This window comes from Mya arenaria, chromosome 11, assembly GCF_026914265.1.
Source record: "Mya arenaria isolate MELC-2E11 chromosome 11, ASM2691426v1".
In the NCBI taxonomy this organism is placed as follows: domain Eukaryota; kingdom Metazoa; phylum Mollusca; class Bivalvia; order Myida; family Myidae; genus Mya; species Mya arenaria.
Window position 1 is genome coordinate 63555997 of NC_069132.1, and position 17685 is coordinate 63573681.

At 36.3% G+C, this 17685-nt stretch overlaps 1 protein-coding gene across 1 annotated transcript in view; it reads right to left on the reverse strand.

Moving 5' to 3' along the window:
- The window catches only part of LOC128208681 (uncharacterized), a 110089-nt gene extending 95440 nt beyond the window's left edge, over positions 1–14649 (reverse strand). Inside the window, exons 1-4 of the mRNA XM_052912229.1 lie at positions 14516–14649; positions 12645–12714; positions 9761–9874; positions 2766–2882 (exon numbers count right to left, since the gene is read on the reverse strand). Coding sequence (XP_052768189.1) covers positions 2766–2882; positions 9761–9874; positions 12645–12714; positions 14516–14562 — 348 coding nt within the window. The 5' untranslated portion in view covers positions 14563–14649. The remainder of the gene's footprint in view (positions 1–2765; positions 2883–9760; positions 9875–12644; positions 12715–14515) is intronic.
- Positions 14650–17685: the final 3036 nt, after the last annotated feature.

Below are 17685 nucleotides of genomic sequence, written 5' to 3' on the forward strand. Positions count from 1 at the left end.
ATGTACAGATAGATCCGATATTTTTTACCCCACCCACATCTCAAAATGTGTCAACAAACTAGCGTGCAATGGCATTTACTCTTCTGGAAAACAAACATTTTAAAGCGAAACAGACTGGTCTCTGACAGTAAGATGACTGTATATTAACTTACTATAAAAACACGCGTATATGCAGTCTTAAACTAAGAAGAATGGTTAAAATCCAATGAGTATCCACATTTGTTTTGCTAACACATTTGACCTTCCAAATTTTCATTCTATAAATAGCGGCGTAGTAATTTGGTTAAAATAAAAAGTGTTTTCATTATTTTTTGGAACATTTGTGCACTAATAATACTTCATATTTTACTGTTCATAAAGCTTTGCAATAAAAAACGAGCGAATATTAAGCTATAAGAATGAATAGCAGAGAACTATTTCTCAGCAAACCGAAAGTAAAAAAGTTGACAGCTATAATTATGCATGAGGGGCGCCCCACGGGTAGCGGCGTAAAGCCCACCCTTTTCAAAAAAGGGGGTAATTCAGAAATAAATAAAAAACAAATAAAACTCCGAAAATAAGCATAAAAGAAACAGAAAATTTGTTTATTTCAGTGTAAGATCGTATTTAATTTCACTCGTGATCATACAAAAACTAAATTTTCACTCGTGGCTTCGCCACTCGTGAAAATATGTTTTTCTATAACACTCGTGAAATAAAATACGATCTTACACTGAAATAAACAAATATCCTCTATATAATTAGTTTGTATATCATTTTAACAAGATTATAAAATTACATTATAATGCCAATATTTTTTAAAAATTGTAACTTCCAAAATTAACGACTGTTCTAAATGTATACCAATTTACTATAAATTGTATTCCAGTGGTTTATAGAGATTTATCAGTGAAATGAAATTTTGTTACAGTGAAAATATCAAATTGATTTTTTTCACTGTTTTGAAATTTTAGCCTTATTCTCCTGCGAAAAATGTTCATGAAACTTTTCCAAATTTTTTAAATAAGTTTATGAACTGTGAAAGAATTTTTATGAATTTCATGAACCAAGTATTAAAGTTCATGAACTGTTATTGTGATAATTTATTAGTTCATGAACTTTTGACCAGTTACTTAATAGTTCCAAATCAAACATCAGCACGCCCAGGGAAAACAATTGGCACGTTATACTTACAAGTGTAATTAAATGACTTTTTACTCAAATTTTAGACATTTAATAAAAAAATTGTCTGTTTCAATGTAAGATTGTAATATATTTCATCTCGTGAACTCCAAAAGAAAAAATTTCGGCCACTCGTGAAATATTATCACTTGGTGCTCACTCGGTGAAATACATAACGATCTTACACTGAAACAAACAAATTATCCTCTAAAACACTTTCCATTTAAGCTGATCAAATAATGTTGCATGGGTAAAGGGTTTCAGAGCCCAGTGATATTCTGGGGGAAACCCCCCTCCCCCTCCTGAGGTTTTATACTCCATAAAATTAACTGTAACATGTAATAATTGTTCTTCTGCAATTAAGAAAAACAGGCACATATTTTGAGCACTGAACATAATAAGAGTCTGGACATTAATACCCTTTTTACACAGAGAGTATGAACAGGAACAGCTGCGGAGTTATTTGTGAGTAGCCAGATGCTCCGAGGAGCAACAAAAATACTTAAAGCAGTGGAAGCACTAACAAGAGAATGATGATACTCCAGCTACAGGTAAAAAATTCATCGAAATTTGGGAGTTTACGCTTAGAAGTGTTACTAAAGGTCAATGGCTGTGAATGTGGCTATTGCTGTCTAGAATGTTTGTTAAAGTCATTTAATTTCAATTGCTCAAAAGTAACGTTTTCTTGTTATTGATGTTGTTGTTGTTGTTGTTGTTGGGGGCCAGGGTCTTTCTGATTGTCATTTTGATTAAAATTTAGAATTTCAATTTTGCCTAGAAATGAGCATGAATGCTTTGAAAATTATACAGCAAAGATCAAAGAATGTTATAAAGTTTGATTCTTGAAGAATAAACCAAATCTTCCATTCACAAACGCTTTGGGTATCGAAATCCTTAAATTGAGGGGGGTTGGGGGATTATATCTCACGCTCTTGTACCTTTAACAATATTATGCTCCATTCTGCATGTTTGTTGTCAAAATCACTCATGCCAGTTCCTCCATTAAAAACTCCAATCAGTGTAAACTGAGTTACTCTGAGCCAATAATTGGTTCCATGTGAATTTTACATGGCACATATTGTTTTCTGCAGGTATTGGAGATAATTGCTCATTTTTTGAACCCGGGCTGACACACAAAAGCACATTTTAAGAAAATTTTGGCATGTTGCTGGTAAATTTCTGATATTAACCTTGAAAACAGATTATTTTCCAACAGAACGTAATTAAAGGGACTAGAAACGGCAAATACATTATTTCCACAAAAGGAGCCAAAATTGTCAACAGGAGCTAGTATGAGGCCGATAATATATCATTTTTCACGATAAAATGAATTAACTTTGTTGCTGTCTCTCAGCCCGTTTAAAAATAAGAGCATAATGGTTTCCCAGATTATAATGTGTAATTTATTTCGCAAGTAAAAGTCACTTTATTAGTACTATGAGATACATTATACCGACTCTAAAGACTGGGCCACAAGTTGGTTTGGATAATCGATGTTTTACTTTTTTGCAATTCCATGATTTTTTTTTTTCCAGTTATATTGTAAGCTGACATTATTATACCTAAACAAAACATTCTGTTATTTATGCTGTAAGCTGACTTACCGGATATCCCATCATTGTGTGTGTCTTGCCAGAGCCCGTCTGCCCGTACGCGAACACGCAGGCGTTAAACCCGCCGAACGCATTGTGGAGAACCTCTGCACCAAGATCATTGAAGACCTGAAATAGTTTGTAATCACACGTTGCTGAGGGTTGAATATTTTAAAGAGAAATTAAACAATACTTTTGGAATTTTATATGAGTACATGGGCGGATTCAGGAATTGATGTTAGAGGGGGCATAACTTAGGGGCGCAACATTTTGACATGCGCCCCTCTCTCAGAACCGAAAGTATATGGTATAAACTGTTTGCATAGGGATTTGGGATTACTCCATCAAGAAAATTTGAACAATTTGTAGTCGGAAATGATAATGAGCGTATTACTTTTTTTTTCTCCGATATTGACATAAAAAGTAAACTTGGACTATTTTAGAGGGGTTGCGCGCCTGGTGAGCCCCCCTCTAAATCAACTAGTAGAGTTGATTAAATGTTATTGTTTTTTTACACATTAGCGTGATACAATCCATTTTGGCACTTTTGTTTACCCGTCCTTTACAGGACTCAGTCATGCCTACCATAGGCTAAGACAGTGAATAAAAATTAATTTTGTCAAATGTGAACAAAATAGTTGTAACAATGATAAAACGTCATCACATGTCCAAATAAAAGCTGCGCCGTTTACATTTATAGTAAAATGTAACTTAAAGATGAAATGCTCTATTCTGCCGAGAGGCGTACCGTGTCGTTCTATAGTAATGCATTTGAAAATGGAATGATTTTAGCCTTAAAATTACAAAATTCTGTTTAAATAAGTATCTGACAGTTACAGTTTGGGTTTTTGTTCAGCAATTATAGCAAGTCAACTTCATCAATTTTATCAATGTTTGAAAATAAAATTAATTATCGTCAGTATAAAATATGTGGACAAGTCTCTTTTTCATATTTTTTTTTACTAAAAATATATTTACCGAGGACAGTATCCATTCAATGCAGATTAAAACGACAAAATTTGCAAAATGTAAGGGCAAACAATTATATACATTATTATTGCTGAAGTAATTGTGCATGACACTGTTTTATTTCATAAAATAGGCTTATTTCCATACAAAATAATTCCGATCTCTACAAAAAGAATTTCAAGTAAAGCCTTAATTTTAAGCTACACTCACATCCTGGATCAAAAGATATCTCAATCTGGGATGATCATAGGTGAATTTAAGTCTAACAGTTGCAAAACATAGTCACAGACCCAACATTTTTAGGCACCAGTCAACGGATGAATAATCGTTGGAGCAACATGGAGCAACATGGAGCCAACACTGCTGTACCACCACAGCATCCATCCGTGTTCATCTGTCTTTTGCCCATTATTAACTGTGTATGGTCCGGGGTGCTCCAGGATCCTTGTCCAACATGACATGCCAGATCGCCAAGGATCAACACTTTGTCACTACGGACCCACCCTGTTCCAACAGGGTTGCTACATGGACTGTCCTGGACTACCCCAAATTGAAAACTCCTCCTGGACAGTCCCTGACGTCTGAATAGCATTTACTTGTAATTTTAATATTACCAGGGCGGTGTCCCAGACCATCCAGGACCAGTGTCAGACAAGCCCAGATCCAATGCGGATCTTACACACTAAACTGACCCTTAGGATTGGCCAAATTTAAGTTGGGGATGATCCTTAACAGTACGGGAGGTCAATGTGACTGGGGCTTTAAGTGTAGAACAATGATATACAAATAGGTATCCCTTCAGAACAAAAGCTACATTCAACTGACAACAAATTGGTTAATAATTCATCAATAATCACCACTGATCAATTAAATTACAACTGGTAAGCGTGATCTCTAAACACAGTATATCATGAAAACCTTCACATGGAAAAGAATAAAATTTCAAAAAAGAATATCTAAAAATTACAGAAGTCTCATTTTAAAGGCTTTGTAATGACTATACTGAATAGAATATTAAACTGTTTAGGCCATCATTAAAAAATTGTTGGTTTGCTGTGCTCCGACCGACTCATCGAAATTAACCCCGACCCAATCTTTTTTATCGCTACCGCTGCCGTTTTTTGTTTGTTTTGTTTTTACATTTTTATTTTTTTATTATTTTTTTGTTGTTGTCTCATTTCGTTTCTTTGGGCCAATTTCGCGTTTGGTCCTTTGATGCTCTACAGACTACAACCGTGTTGTACTGCCAATCTGCAAACCCTGCAATGGTTCTCTGGTTGAATTCTCAGTGCTGTTATCTAAAATATGCATGCCCCTTACATCAGACTTAGGGTCATATAGATTTGCCTTTGTCGTCTGTAAAAAAGAAAAAAAAATCCCTCCCTACCTACCCACCCCAAAAATTGTGGGTAGGAGCACCGCAAACCAACAATTTTTTATTGATGGCCTTAATAATACATTTCTGTTCCAACTGAGAATTATGAATCATACTAGGATTGTCATGTTCCATTATGTAATACAATCAATTTTCAATCACATGAAAATATTTATTGATTGAGAATGAGACCAGATATTTTAATGACGTCAAGTTTAAAATTAAGACCTCAATTATTGACGAGTAAGTATCTTTGGTTTTGGGTGTGGTAAATTAAAATCACCATATATATGATAATAAAAACATGTAAAACCCTTTCAAATATGTAATTGTTGTAGTTATAAACGATATTTAAAACATGTGGAAAAAGACATTTTAAACTTGCAATTTTCTGTAGACCTTATGAAGCGCTAATAGGAAAACACAATACCAGTCTTATTCTGCCCCGTTAAGTGTATGACAATGCTCGAACCGTGTTGTTTCTTAAAGTTAAATAAGGGCCGTAACTAAACAACTATACAAACAAGAGTTATGGGCCTTTCTATACGTGTGTATTGTCTCTGGCAATATGTGTGCCATTATAGTTTAAATATCTTGAACAGTGTTTGTCAAATTATGACCTTAAAGCTTTAGCACAATGAAGTGGAAAACGACACGAAGGCTATGACAATAATCTCAACATGTTCTCCAATAAAACTGACTAGCTGAAAATACCATTATAGTTTACCTTAATTGACCCTTATATTTGTACATGAGTGACATTTCCGCCTCATTGTGGTTTTCCGATTATGAAAAAAGTATTGACAGGTCAATCATAAAACAATTTAGTGCTTATCAGCCCGGAAATGCCTCATTAACTTAATGATCACTTTCAACCGGTATTTAAATAAACACTATATTGTTTTTCTCAACCTAGTAGCATATTAACAGCAGTTGACTAAACTGCCCTTTAAAAACTCCAAGTGATTCAGAGCCAGAGGTGAGGAGGGGGGAATGAGGGAAAGGACCAGTTTCACTTCAAGAACAATAACAATAAATGGTTGGCCGGGATGGTTTGTGGGGGTAGTGAAATGAGAGTTTTTGCTTGAAACTCTATGGTCACTGCAGCATCGATTATACTGGAAAGGGCATTCATCAAATGTCAATCAAACATAAATTCCATCACAAGTTGTTTAATCAATTGAAAAGCGTTTTACAGGTAGTACACTTGTTTGTAAGGGTGGTTTTATTTGCACAGCTCACATCAGTTTCCGATATAAGATATAATTTTGAACAGGTTCGTACCAAAATGCCATATCATCGGTAAAAATGAATAAAAAATGAAATGGTGGTTTTATTATCAAATCTTTAATATTTGTTTTATTTGTTTGACTTTGGATAAGATTTCAATATAAAAGCTTATCAGACGGCGAACACTGAAACTGCAGGAATTTAAAGGCAATGTCAAAGAGAAAGGCTTGAAGCCTTTTTAAGTATTTGATTTTCTTATATTGGAACATAACTTAAATACCACTCAGATAAGCCATGGTCCAGAATCTCAGTTTTCAATGATTCAACTCTTCACATTTTCTTGTTGTTTATATATATATATTAAAACTTTAAAAAATTGAGTATAAAATTGGGGTTAATAAAAAAAAAACATATAACAAAGTAATCCAACTTTAATATATAACTTGAAGAACGCTTTAACACTAATTATAAGCACTAAGCCATCCAATTGACATTTTAAAATAACAACTGAAAAAAACTGGCATTATTTCTGGGTTTTTTTCTTATAGCCCTGCAGACAATGATTTGGGACTATTTTAATTATATATATATTTTTATTTCATTTATATTATTTATTTATTTTTTTGAGGGAGGGGAGGGGGTAAACTCTAGCCTCAATTGTGAGTATAATTATGTTCTTGTTTCAAAAAAATGATATGATTTTTGTCATCTCGATTAATTTCTTTAAATACACGATCAGAATAAAATAATCCTGTTCAGTACATATATGCATGCCCTTTGAAAGGGAACTAAAATGTTGCTGTGTGTATAAACATAAGAAGCCTAGTGCTAATAGTCCATTTGTATCACCACTTAATGTCTGAGCACTTTGGAAAAAAAAAAGATAAAATAAGGTTTTCGTTTATATAAGGAAAGAATAAAGTTAAAATCAACTCCCAGGAAGTTTTATGAGTAATCTTTATGTTTGACGGAAAAAAATAACCATGTTTCTTAAGTATTTCAAGTGGAAGAAGTCTATTTGTAAGATAAAACATTCATATTACCCCATTTATATGAGAAGATGTACCCCAGGGGCAAATACCCACTGGCTGATTTGCCCTTGTAGGTATGGTTGCCCCAGGGGCAAACAGGTGCACATACACACATATACCCATTGGCAGATTAACTCTTGAGGGTATGGTTGTACCAGGGGCAACATGTGCACATACACACATATACCCACTGGCAGATTAACTCTTGAGGGTATGGTTTTACCAGGGGCAACATGTGCACATACACACATATACCCACTGGCAGATTTACCCTTGAGGGTATGGTTGTCCCAGGGGCAACATGTGCACATACACAGAAAATACCAACTAGCAGATTTGCCCTGTTGGGTATGGTTGCCCTTGCCTATGTGAACATACACACAAATACCCACTCGCAGATTTGTCCTTGTGGGTGTGGTTGCCCCAGGGGCAACATGCACACATACAGACAAATACCAACTAGCAGATTTGCCCTGGTTGGTAAGGTTACCCCAGGGGCAACATGTGCATATACACAAATACTCACTGGCAGATTTGCCCTTGAGGGTGTGGGTGCCCCAAGGTCAACATGTGCATAAACAAACAAATGACCACTGAAAGATTTACCCTTGCGGGTATAGTTGCCCCTGGGGCAAATGTTGGCCATATAAATGGGGTATATGATATAAAAAAAAATCCATAAATTTGTCTTTTTTTAAGAGTTCAAAACTATGGTTGGTTAAGAACCAATAAGTAACCAGCTTTAAAAACATCAACAGCAAATCTTAGGATAGTCTACTAGTCTAGAAATAGTTTTTTAGTGCAGCTGTTTTACAATCTTTTTTTTCTGTTCCATTTAATGCTTCTATCAAAGGTTGACGGGGATTTTCACATAGAACTTGTTCAGATATTACATAAGTTGTCTAATTGACAGGTAATTAACGGTTTAGGCCTAAAATCTTAATTTTCGAACAGAAATATGAAAATCTACAATCTGATTTTTTGTCAGCAGTCTTGAATCATTGGTTTGCAGATATTTACGCAAAAATTTGATCTTTCCAAGACAAAATAGTAAAAAAAGTTGTAAAATGTTATATCAGTGAGAATGAACATTTAAAGTGTTAATTCTCAGGGGGGGGGGGGGTACAGGAACAATATCTAGTCCGAAATGGTGCATTGTAGGTGTATGTTATATATGTTATTACTTATAGTAATCATGAACGAGCTTGGGGGGGGGGGGGGCGAGGGGGGGGGGCCAGGTCCAATTTTTGTGAAAATCTCTCTTTGAGAATAAAAATTATGTGGAAAAAATAACCTCTGCAATCAAATATGGTTCAAAGATATCTTTCAATTTTTAATGTCATTTTGTTACAAAAAAAATTGTATCAGTATTATAACTTAAGTTTAGATTTTTTTTGACTGAAAACTAATATATTGAACATATGGATCTGTTCCACTAACCTAAAAAAGAGCAATATTTCTGTCGCTCTAATAAAATTTTAACCTTAAGTTCAATTTTAACCTTCAAGTTAGATTTATTGTTTTGATTTCAAAAACCTGCTATCAATATTAAACTGAGAGTTTCAAGGCAATAGATGTATTGGAAACTGCTTGAAAATGTGTGATCATTATGAAATACAATATTATTATACTTTCCCAATAAGATTTTTAATAAGAAGATAATCTAAGAATTAAGAATTCAATGGAATATTAGACACCTAAACAGTCTTTGAAGTGCAACCCATAGCAGGTTTCTCACACCAGATATTATAGCATCAATGATATCTGGATAAATGTCTTAATAATTAACCAAATAAATAAATTAATCAGATTAAAACTAATAAAATACATTTAAATGGCCTGACATTTCAAATTTTATGTATAGTTTCTTAATGTATGTGAACTGTGGCAGGGGTGGGGGTGGGGGAATTTCTGTATGAAATGTCACATATTTGCTTCATAAACATTAAAAAATGTCTTGATGAAAGTTTTCAATGTTTAACCCTGTTTCACGGTTATACTAAATTGTTCTTGTGGGATATGGAATGGCTGGGATCGGGGTTGAACCGTGATCAGGATGGAGGTCATGCGAAATGGTTTTCTGAATTTGCTTCACGAAAGAAAGTCACACAAAATTCAATGTTTAAAGATCATTCTCATTTGAAAATCTTAGATTTTCTTCAATGGAACCATAAAAACGTTTGTTTTAAGAAAATGACTCATTGTGTCACCAAAATTAGGTTTTTACGACAAATGTTGTTGTTTTTAACTGCGATATACAAGGCTAGACTGCATTAAAATTTACCACAATAAATTCATTCAATAGATCTATGCTCATAGAAGTTTGTATAGCCCATTTCGCAGCCCTTATTGCTACAGTTCCTTGTGTAGGTTTTTATGCTACTCTTACTTGTAACACTCACCTGAGCCTGCGATGCGCATGGAGCGTTGCCTCGTACACTGTCGTACACATGGTCGAATGTGAAGTCGCGGGCACGTGCACGAGCTGTATCACCAAACTCTGGAACTCCACGGACCTGAAAAGAGGAAAAAATATTTCATAAGCGAATGAAACCCTACCCAACCCAACCCCTACCAAAACGGATATAAAAAAATACTAGGAATTACATTCACTTACGGAGTATCATTGGGATGAAATATCTACCATATTAAATATTTACTTCGAATTGAAAACAATTGTTACACTTTCGAAAAATTATTTTGAGAAGTTGTGTACTTTCCACATTTTCTGCTATATATATATATATCAATTGCAGAAAAATCTGAATGGCAAAATTTTCCGCAGATGGAGCATTTAAGGGACACATTTTTTTTTATTTGTAAATTCAAAGGGTAAAGATGATGCCTGAAATTTGGGATTTCGCCCAATAGTTGGTGACTACATGGATTATGATAATGGGTCAAATTTCACAGACCATTTACGGAGGCATGGTTTATTTGTCAAGTGACTTAAATAGTTTGTAAACAAATTGATTTATCATATCTGTACTTTAAAAGGTAAGGCCATTTAAACATTTAATTCAATATTCTCTAAAGGTGTCAAGTTTCCTTAATTATGAGGTCACAATATGTAAAGAATTATAACCCTTTGAAAAAAAGGTGTGGGGCAAATGCCACCTATTATTTTTCGAGTTTTTAATTCAAATCACTTGGGTTTGAAGTATTTCAAAAACCTTCTCAGACTGTCACTCACATGTAGTTCCTTTTAAAAGTATTTTAACCTCTTGAAATGTACTCACATTTAGAACTTACAGCTATATCTTGGAGTTTCAAATACTCCTTCATAGACTAGCTATCAAGGGCTATTTAATTTTAGTCATGGACAATCTATCCAAGGCTCAGTGACAAGGACAAGCTATTGAGGGTGTAACCCCATTGAGTACCAAACACTCCTTCATGGACAAGCTATCGAGGGCTAATTAAGTCATGGACAAGCTATCGAGGGCTATTTTAGTCATGGACAATCTATCCAGGGCTCAGTGACAAGGACAAGCTATTAAGGGTGTAACCCCCTTGAGTACCAAACACTCCTTCATGGACAAGCTATCGAGCGCTATCTTAGTCATGGACAATCTATCGAGGGCTAATTAAGTCATGGACAAGCTATCGAGAGTGTAACCGCCTTGAGTACCAAATACTCCTTCATAGACTAGCTATCGAGGGCTATTTTAGTCATGGACAATCTATTTAGGGATAAGTCTTGGACATTAGCTATCGAGGGTGTAACCGCCTTGAGTACCAAATACTCCTTCATGAACAAGCTATCGTGGGCTATTTTAGTCATGGACAATCTATCGAGGGCTAAGTCATGGACAAGTTATCGAGGGTGTAACCGCCTTCAGTAACAAATACTCCTTCATTGACAAGCTATCGTGGGCTATTTTAGTCATGGACAATTTATAGAGGGCTAAGTCATGGACAAAATATCGAGGTTGTAACTGCCTTTAGTACCAATTACTATTTTATGGACAAGCTATCGAGGGCTATTTTAGTCATGGACAATCTATCAGGGTCTAAGTCATGGACAATTTAAGCTATCAAGGTTGTAACTGCCTTGAATACCATCTACTCCTTCATTGACAAGCTATTGTGGGCTAAGTCATGGACAAGCTATCGAGATGTTTACCACCTTCAGTACTAAATACTCCTTCATGGACAGCCTTAGCTATCGAGGGTGTAACCGCCTTGAGTACTAAATACTCCTTTTTCTTAGAGTTCTCAATAAGTTTAGGTTGAACTGTCTCAAATGGTAAAATAACCGTAACGCTACTACTTAATCTAATTATAAATAATTCACAAAATATTAACCAGCCAAATCGCAATTTGAGCCGCCTATTTTGACCAGCAGCCGGGTCTTCTTGAGTACTCTGTAAAGGATCCTTAGTTACTGCATACCAAATAGGGCGTTTCAATGTCAATAAACAAGTGATTTATCAGTTCTGAGTACTCCGTAAAAGACCCATGAATACTCAGCTTACCCCCCCAAAAAAGTTTCAATCCTAATATATATATATATATATATATATATATATATATATATATATATATATATATATATATATATACACAGGTGATTTATCAGTTCTGAGTACTCCGTAAAAGACCCATGAATACTCAGCTTACTCCCCAAAAAAAGTTTCAATCCTAATAAAATATATATATATACACACAGGTGATTTATCAGTTTCGAGTACTCTGTAAAAGACTCTTTAATACTGATAACCAAAAACTGGGCTTTCTGAGTGTCAATAAACAAGAACACCAAACACCAAAAGAGGTTTTTATAAACCAAACTGTAATTTTCAAGTTTAATCAAGGCATGTGATGTATATGCACAAATATTTATTGACTCTATTACGTGGGAGATTTAAAGCACATCCATGTTCTTCCCGTCCCATATTAATTTTGTCATATACTTTTGACATATTGCCCAATATGTGAAAACAAAACAAACATGAAAATCCGCAGGTACCTTTAAATGCTTAAAAAGATGGTTTAAGGCCATTTTATCAAATAACAAATCTTCCTTAAAACAAACATTTTCACATGATAAACTATTTTATGGTACTTCATCTGTATAAAACTGACCTCCCACTTAAGGCATAGCTCAATTTTATCATTCTGAGCTATCTCAAGTTTTTAATTCAATACTTACCCCGATCCTATATAGGTCTATTACCAGAGTTTGTAAAGCATGAAATCATTAGAAAAACACTTTCAAATGGCGTTAAAGAAGTTATGCAAAGTTGACACCAGTTTTTTTTTCTCATGAAATTATTAAAATACCTTAATATTTTCGATCCGGACTACATTTTCCTTGACCTGAACTATTTCTTGGCTGCCATCCTCTTGTTCTCTGAAACAAAACAAATGAAGAAATATAATTATATTATAAGTTGCGCACATCTGATTACAAACAATTGTTTCGAACTAGATTGTGAGCAATAATGAGTTTTGAGACTTAAGATGCGCTAGCTGAGGTTAGGGCTGGGGGAGCATCCCCGCCCCCAAAAATCGTCCAAGTTAACCTTTTAATTCAATACATGCATGAAATCAATACTTAGGAGAAGAAATATATATTAAATATGATCCAAATGCATCACTTTGGACTAAAAATTGATCAAATGATCAAATTTTCTTCATTTTCTTCAGGGAGTAACCATCACCCCCCCCCCCCCCCCCCCCCGCTGCCAGCTTTGTAAACCAAATAAATTCAAATAAACTTTAGTTCTCATGGAGGAGACGAGCATGTGAAAAGGATGTCAAATGGTTACGACCCTAAGTTATGCAGCCCCCACTAATGTCAAATCCTGGATATGCCCCAGAAATGAGTCTTATAGTGTGCTGACTGTCACCCCAACCCCTTTATCTGCTTTACCGGAATGCAGTACTAAAAATGAATAAAATATAAAAACATAAACAAACGACTATAATTAAGAATGGTCCCTAATAAAGCTGCACTCTCACAGATTCACGTTTTGACAACTTTTTTATTTTTTGTCTTGGAACGAGCCAATTTTTGCGAAAATCTATGAAAACCAGTTATATAAGACTGCTGACAAAATATTAGATAGCAGATTTTTATATTTTAGTTCAAAAATTGATGTTTTCTTAAATCGTTAGTAACACTTTAAACCATAAAACATTAATTTTCGAACGGAAATATGACAATCTGCGATATGATCTTTTGTCAGCAATCTTTTGTCATTGGTTTGCAGATATTTAATAACGCATTAAATGCACTTTCCAAGACAAAAAATAAGTTGTAAAAACGGTATATCAGTCAGAGTGCAGCTTTAACGGCAAGATTTCAATATTTCACTATTATTATTTGACTCAATTTTTAAGCTATACTTAATACTTGACATTAAATATTTCAGTGGTATAACTTGACTTTCAATATTTGAATTCTCACTATGACCAGCCAATACAACTGTACTAGAATAACACAGACAGTTCTTTTCACAATTACAGCGTTTAAATTACAGAGTCCAAAGAATAGCAAAATGACTAATTGAAAAGCGATATTGACAATCCTGTCCATTTAAATATTTGAATTGTTTGAAACTTTGAAACACAGCACACATGTACAAACCTTTAACTTTCTAACGGATCTATTAATAAAACAATCAATGAACTTGAAACAGTCAAATTTATAATTAAAAAGCATCTTAAGCGAATGAATTTGATAATTTCATACAAATATATATCTCTTCTATATTTCAAAAATAATAATTTAAGGCTAAATTACTTAATTTTAAAAATATCATACCTTTTAAAACACATATTTTTTAAATATTGTTCTATAATAAGAATGATAATAATAATAATAATGCTAAAAATTAGTTAAAATTTAGTATAAACTCAAAGCATGCAACCAGCATCTTTAAATGATTTGCACACACTGTAAAATACATAGGCATGTAAACAGAATATTTTGTAATAAATGGAGCCAAGTACGTACATACATGTACTTACAGAACTGTACTTTTTCTGCAAATGAGCTAAGTACTTGTGTTTATTTATCTCATAAAGAATCACAACAAACATGTATATTTATTCAGCCATGTACATGTATACTTTGATGTAAATATACAGATTTAGCATGCTGTTTTTGAGGCTTGCTGAATAAACCCAGTATTTAACTTTAAACTTACTTGTTACTTAGTGGTCGAACTCTGACTGCAACACGAATATTTGACATTGCTATCCAGTATCATACATTTTGTAGTTAAAATCCTAGCGAATACACTAAAATATCCATCATTCAAGTATGCCTAAGTTTACACTCTGATTCACAACACACAACTGTCAATATACGCTATAGTACGGTGTAGTATTTAGGCTGCACGCGCGGTTGGGATATACACATTTATTCTGTAGGGTTATCCGATACGGAAATCTGATAAACAAATGTCAACATAAAGCAATAAACAGTTAAGAAATTATATTTCCAATAAAATTATATCGTTTTTGCGATTAATGAACGAAAATTTAACAAAGTTAAAAATTCGATTTGTAATTTATGAATTTACCCTAATGCGGTATAACCCATTATTCTTCCTACATGTATTTTGGACTGTGCTTTGTAAATGGCGGGAAAAACAAATTATCACGTGCATTTCATGTAAATAATGTTCAGAATAAATAATATTTCAACGAATAATTCCGCAGGACAATAATTATTGCTGGTTAAAAATAATTATTTAATAAGGAAACTTTGAATAAAGCCATTGTTCAAACCCAAACTATAAGTTTAAAGGGACTAGACACCAGATGAAACGTTTGCAAGAGAAAACGAAAATTGTCAACAACTTACATAAAATCGACATTGTTGTGTTCAACGCATTAAATTTTACTCACTGATGTATCACATCGTTTACAACACATGCATCTTTCGACGTTTTTGCGCATTTTCCATTTCGAAATTTACTACGGTTGTCAACCACGTAATTCAAAGTAAGTTTTAAAATAGCGTCATTATATTTATCTGAACACATCAACATATATAATTTAAACTGGGGAACCATTTTGCGCTTTTTAAACGGGGAAACACGGATGGGAATGTATTAGACGAGTTTTGGACCATCAGGTGTCTAGTCCCTTTAATGTCCGGAATGTTATGCATGAGGCCACGGCCATATTAACCATATGTCCGGGATGAGGCTGTTACTCTTCGCCAAAAGTACGCGGTATTCAATGGCCTTTAAGGGGTACTCCATCCCGGGACGATGGAAGTACGCGGGTACATGGTATTCAATGGCCTTTTAAGGGGTACTCCGTCTCGGGATGATGTAAGAACGCGGGAACACAATGTTCAATGGTCTTTTAAGGGGTACTGCGTCCCGGGACGATGAAAGTACGCGGGAACACGGTATTCAATGGCCTTTTAAGGGGAACTCCGTCCCGGGATGATGGAAGTACGCGGGAACATGGTATTCAATGGCCTTTTAGGGGCACTCCGTCCCGGGACGATCGAAGTACGCGGGAACACGGTATTCAATGGCCTTATAGGGGCACTCCGTCCCGGGACGATCGAAGTACGCGGGAACACGGTATTCAATGGCCTTTTAGGGGTACTCCGTCCCGGGTCGATGGAAGTACGCGGGTACACGGTATTCAATGGCCTTTTAAGGGGTACTCCGTCTCGGGATGATGTAAGAACGCGGGAACACAATGTTCAATGGTCTTTTAAGGGGCACTCCGTCCCGGGATGATGGAAGTACGCGGAAACACGGTATTCAATGGCATTTTAAGGGGAACTCCGTCCCGGAATAATTGAAGTACGCGGGAACACGGTATTCAATGGCCTTTTAAGACGTACTCCGTCCCGGGACGATGGAAGTACACAGGTACACGGTATTCAATGGCCTTTTAAGGGGTACTCCGTCTCGGGATGATGTAAGAACGCGGGAACACAATGTTCAATGGTCTTTTAAGGGGCACTCCGTCCCGGGATGATGGAAGTACGCGGAAACACGGTATTCAATGGCCTTTTAAGGGGTACTCCGTCCCGGGATGATTAAAGTACGCGGGAACACGGTATTCAATGGCCTTTTAAGACGTACTCCGTCCCGGGACGATGGAAGTACGCGGGTACACGGTATTCAATGGCCTTTTAGGAGTACCCCGTCCCGGGACAATGGAAGTACGCGGGGATACGGTATTCAATGGCCTTTTAAGGGGTACTCAATCTCGGGACGATGGAAGTACGCGGGTACACGGTATTCAATGGCCTTTTTAGGAGTACCCCGTCCCGGGACGATGGAAGTACGCGGGTACACTGTATTCAATGGCCTTTAAGGGGTACTCCATCTCGGGACGATGGAAGTACGCGGGTTCACGGTATTTAATGGCCTTTTTAGGAGTACCCCTTCCCGGGACGATGGAAGTACGCGGGTACACGGTATTCAATGGCCTTTTAAGGGGTATTCCGTCCCGGGACGATGGAAGTACGCGGGTACACTATATTCAATGGCCTTTTAAGGGGTACTCCGTCCCGGGACGATGGAAGTACACGGGTACACGGTATTAAATGGCCTGTTTATGAGTACTCCATCCCGGGACGATGGAAGAACGAGGGAACGCGGTATTCAATGGCCTTTTAATGGGTACTCCATCCCGGGACGATGGAAATACCCGGGTACACGGTATTCAATGGCCTTTTAGGGGTACTCCGTCCCGGGTCGATGGAAGTACGCGGGTACACGGTATTCAATGGCCTTTTTAGGGGTACTCCGTCTCGGGATGATGTAAGAACGCGGGAACACAATGTTCAATGGTCTTTTAAGGGGCACTCCGTCCCGGGATGATGCAAGTACGCGGAAACACGGTATTCAATGGCATTTTAAGGGGTACTCCGTCCCGGGATGATTGAAGTACGCGGGAACACGGTATTCAATGGCCTTTTAAGACGTACTCCGTCCCGGGACGATAGAAGTACGCAGGAACACGGTATTCAATGGCCTTTTAAGGGGTACTCCGTCCCGGGATGATTGAAGTACGCGGGAACACGGTATTCAATGGCCTTTTAAGACGTACTCCGTCCCGGGACGATGGAAGTACGCAGGTACACGGTATTCAATGGCCTTTTAGGAGTACCCCGTCCCGGGACGATGGAAGTACGCGGGGATACGGTATTCAATGGCCTTTTAAGGGATACTCAATCTCGGGACGATGGAAGTACGCGGGTACACGGTATTCAATGGCCTTTTTAGGAGTACCCCGTCCCGGGACGATGGAAGTACGCGGGTACACTGTATTCAATGGCCTTAAGGAGTACTCCATCTCGGGACGATGGAAGTACGCGGGTACACGGTATTCAATG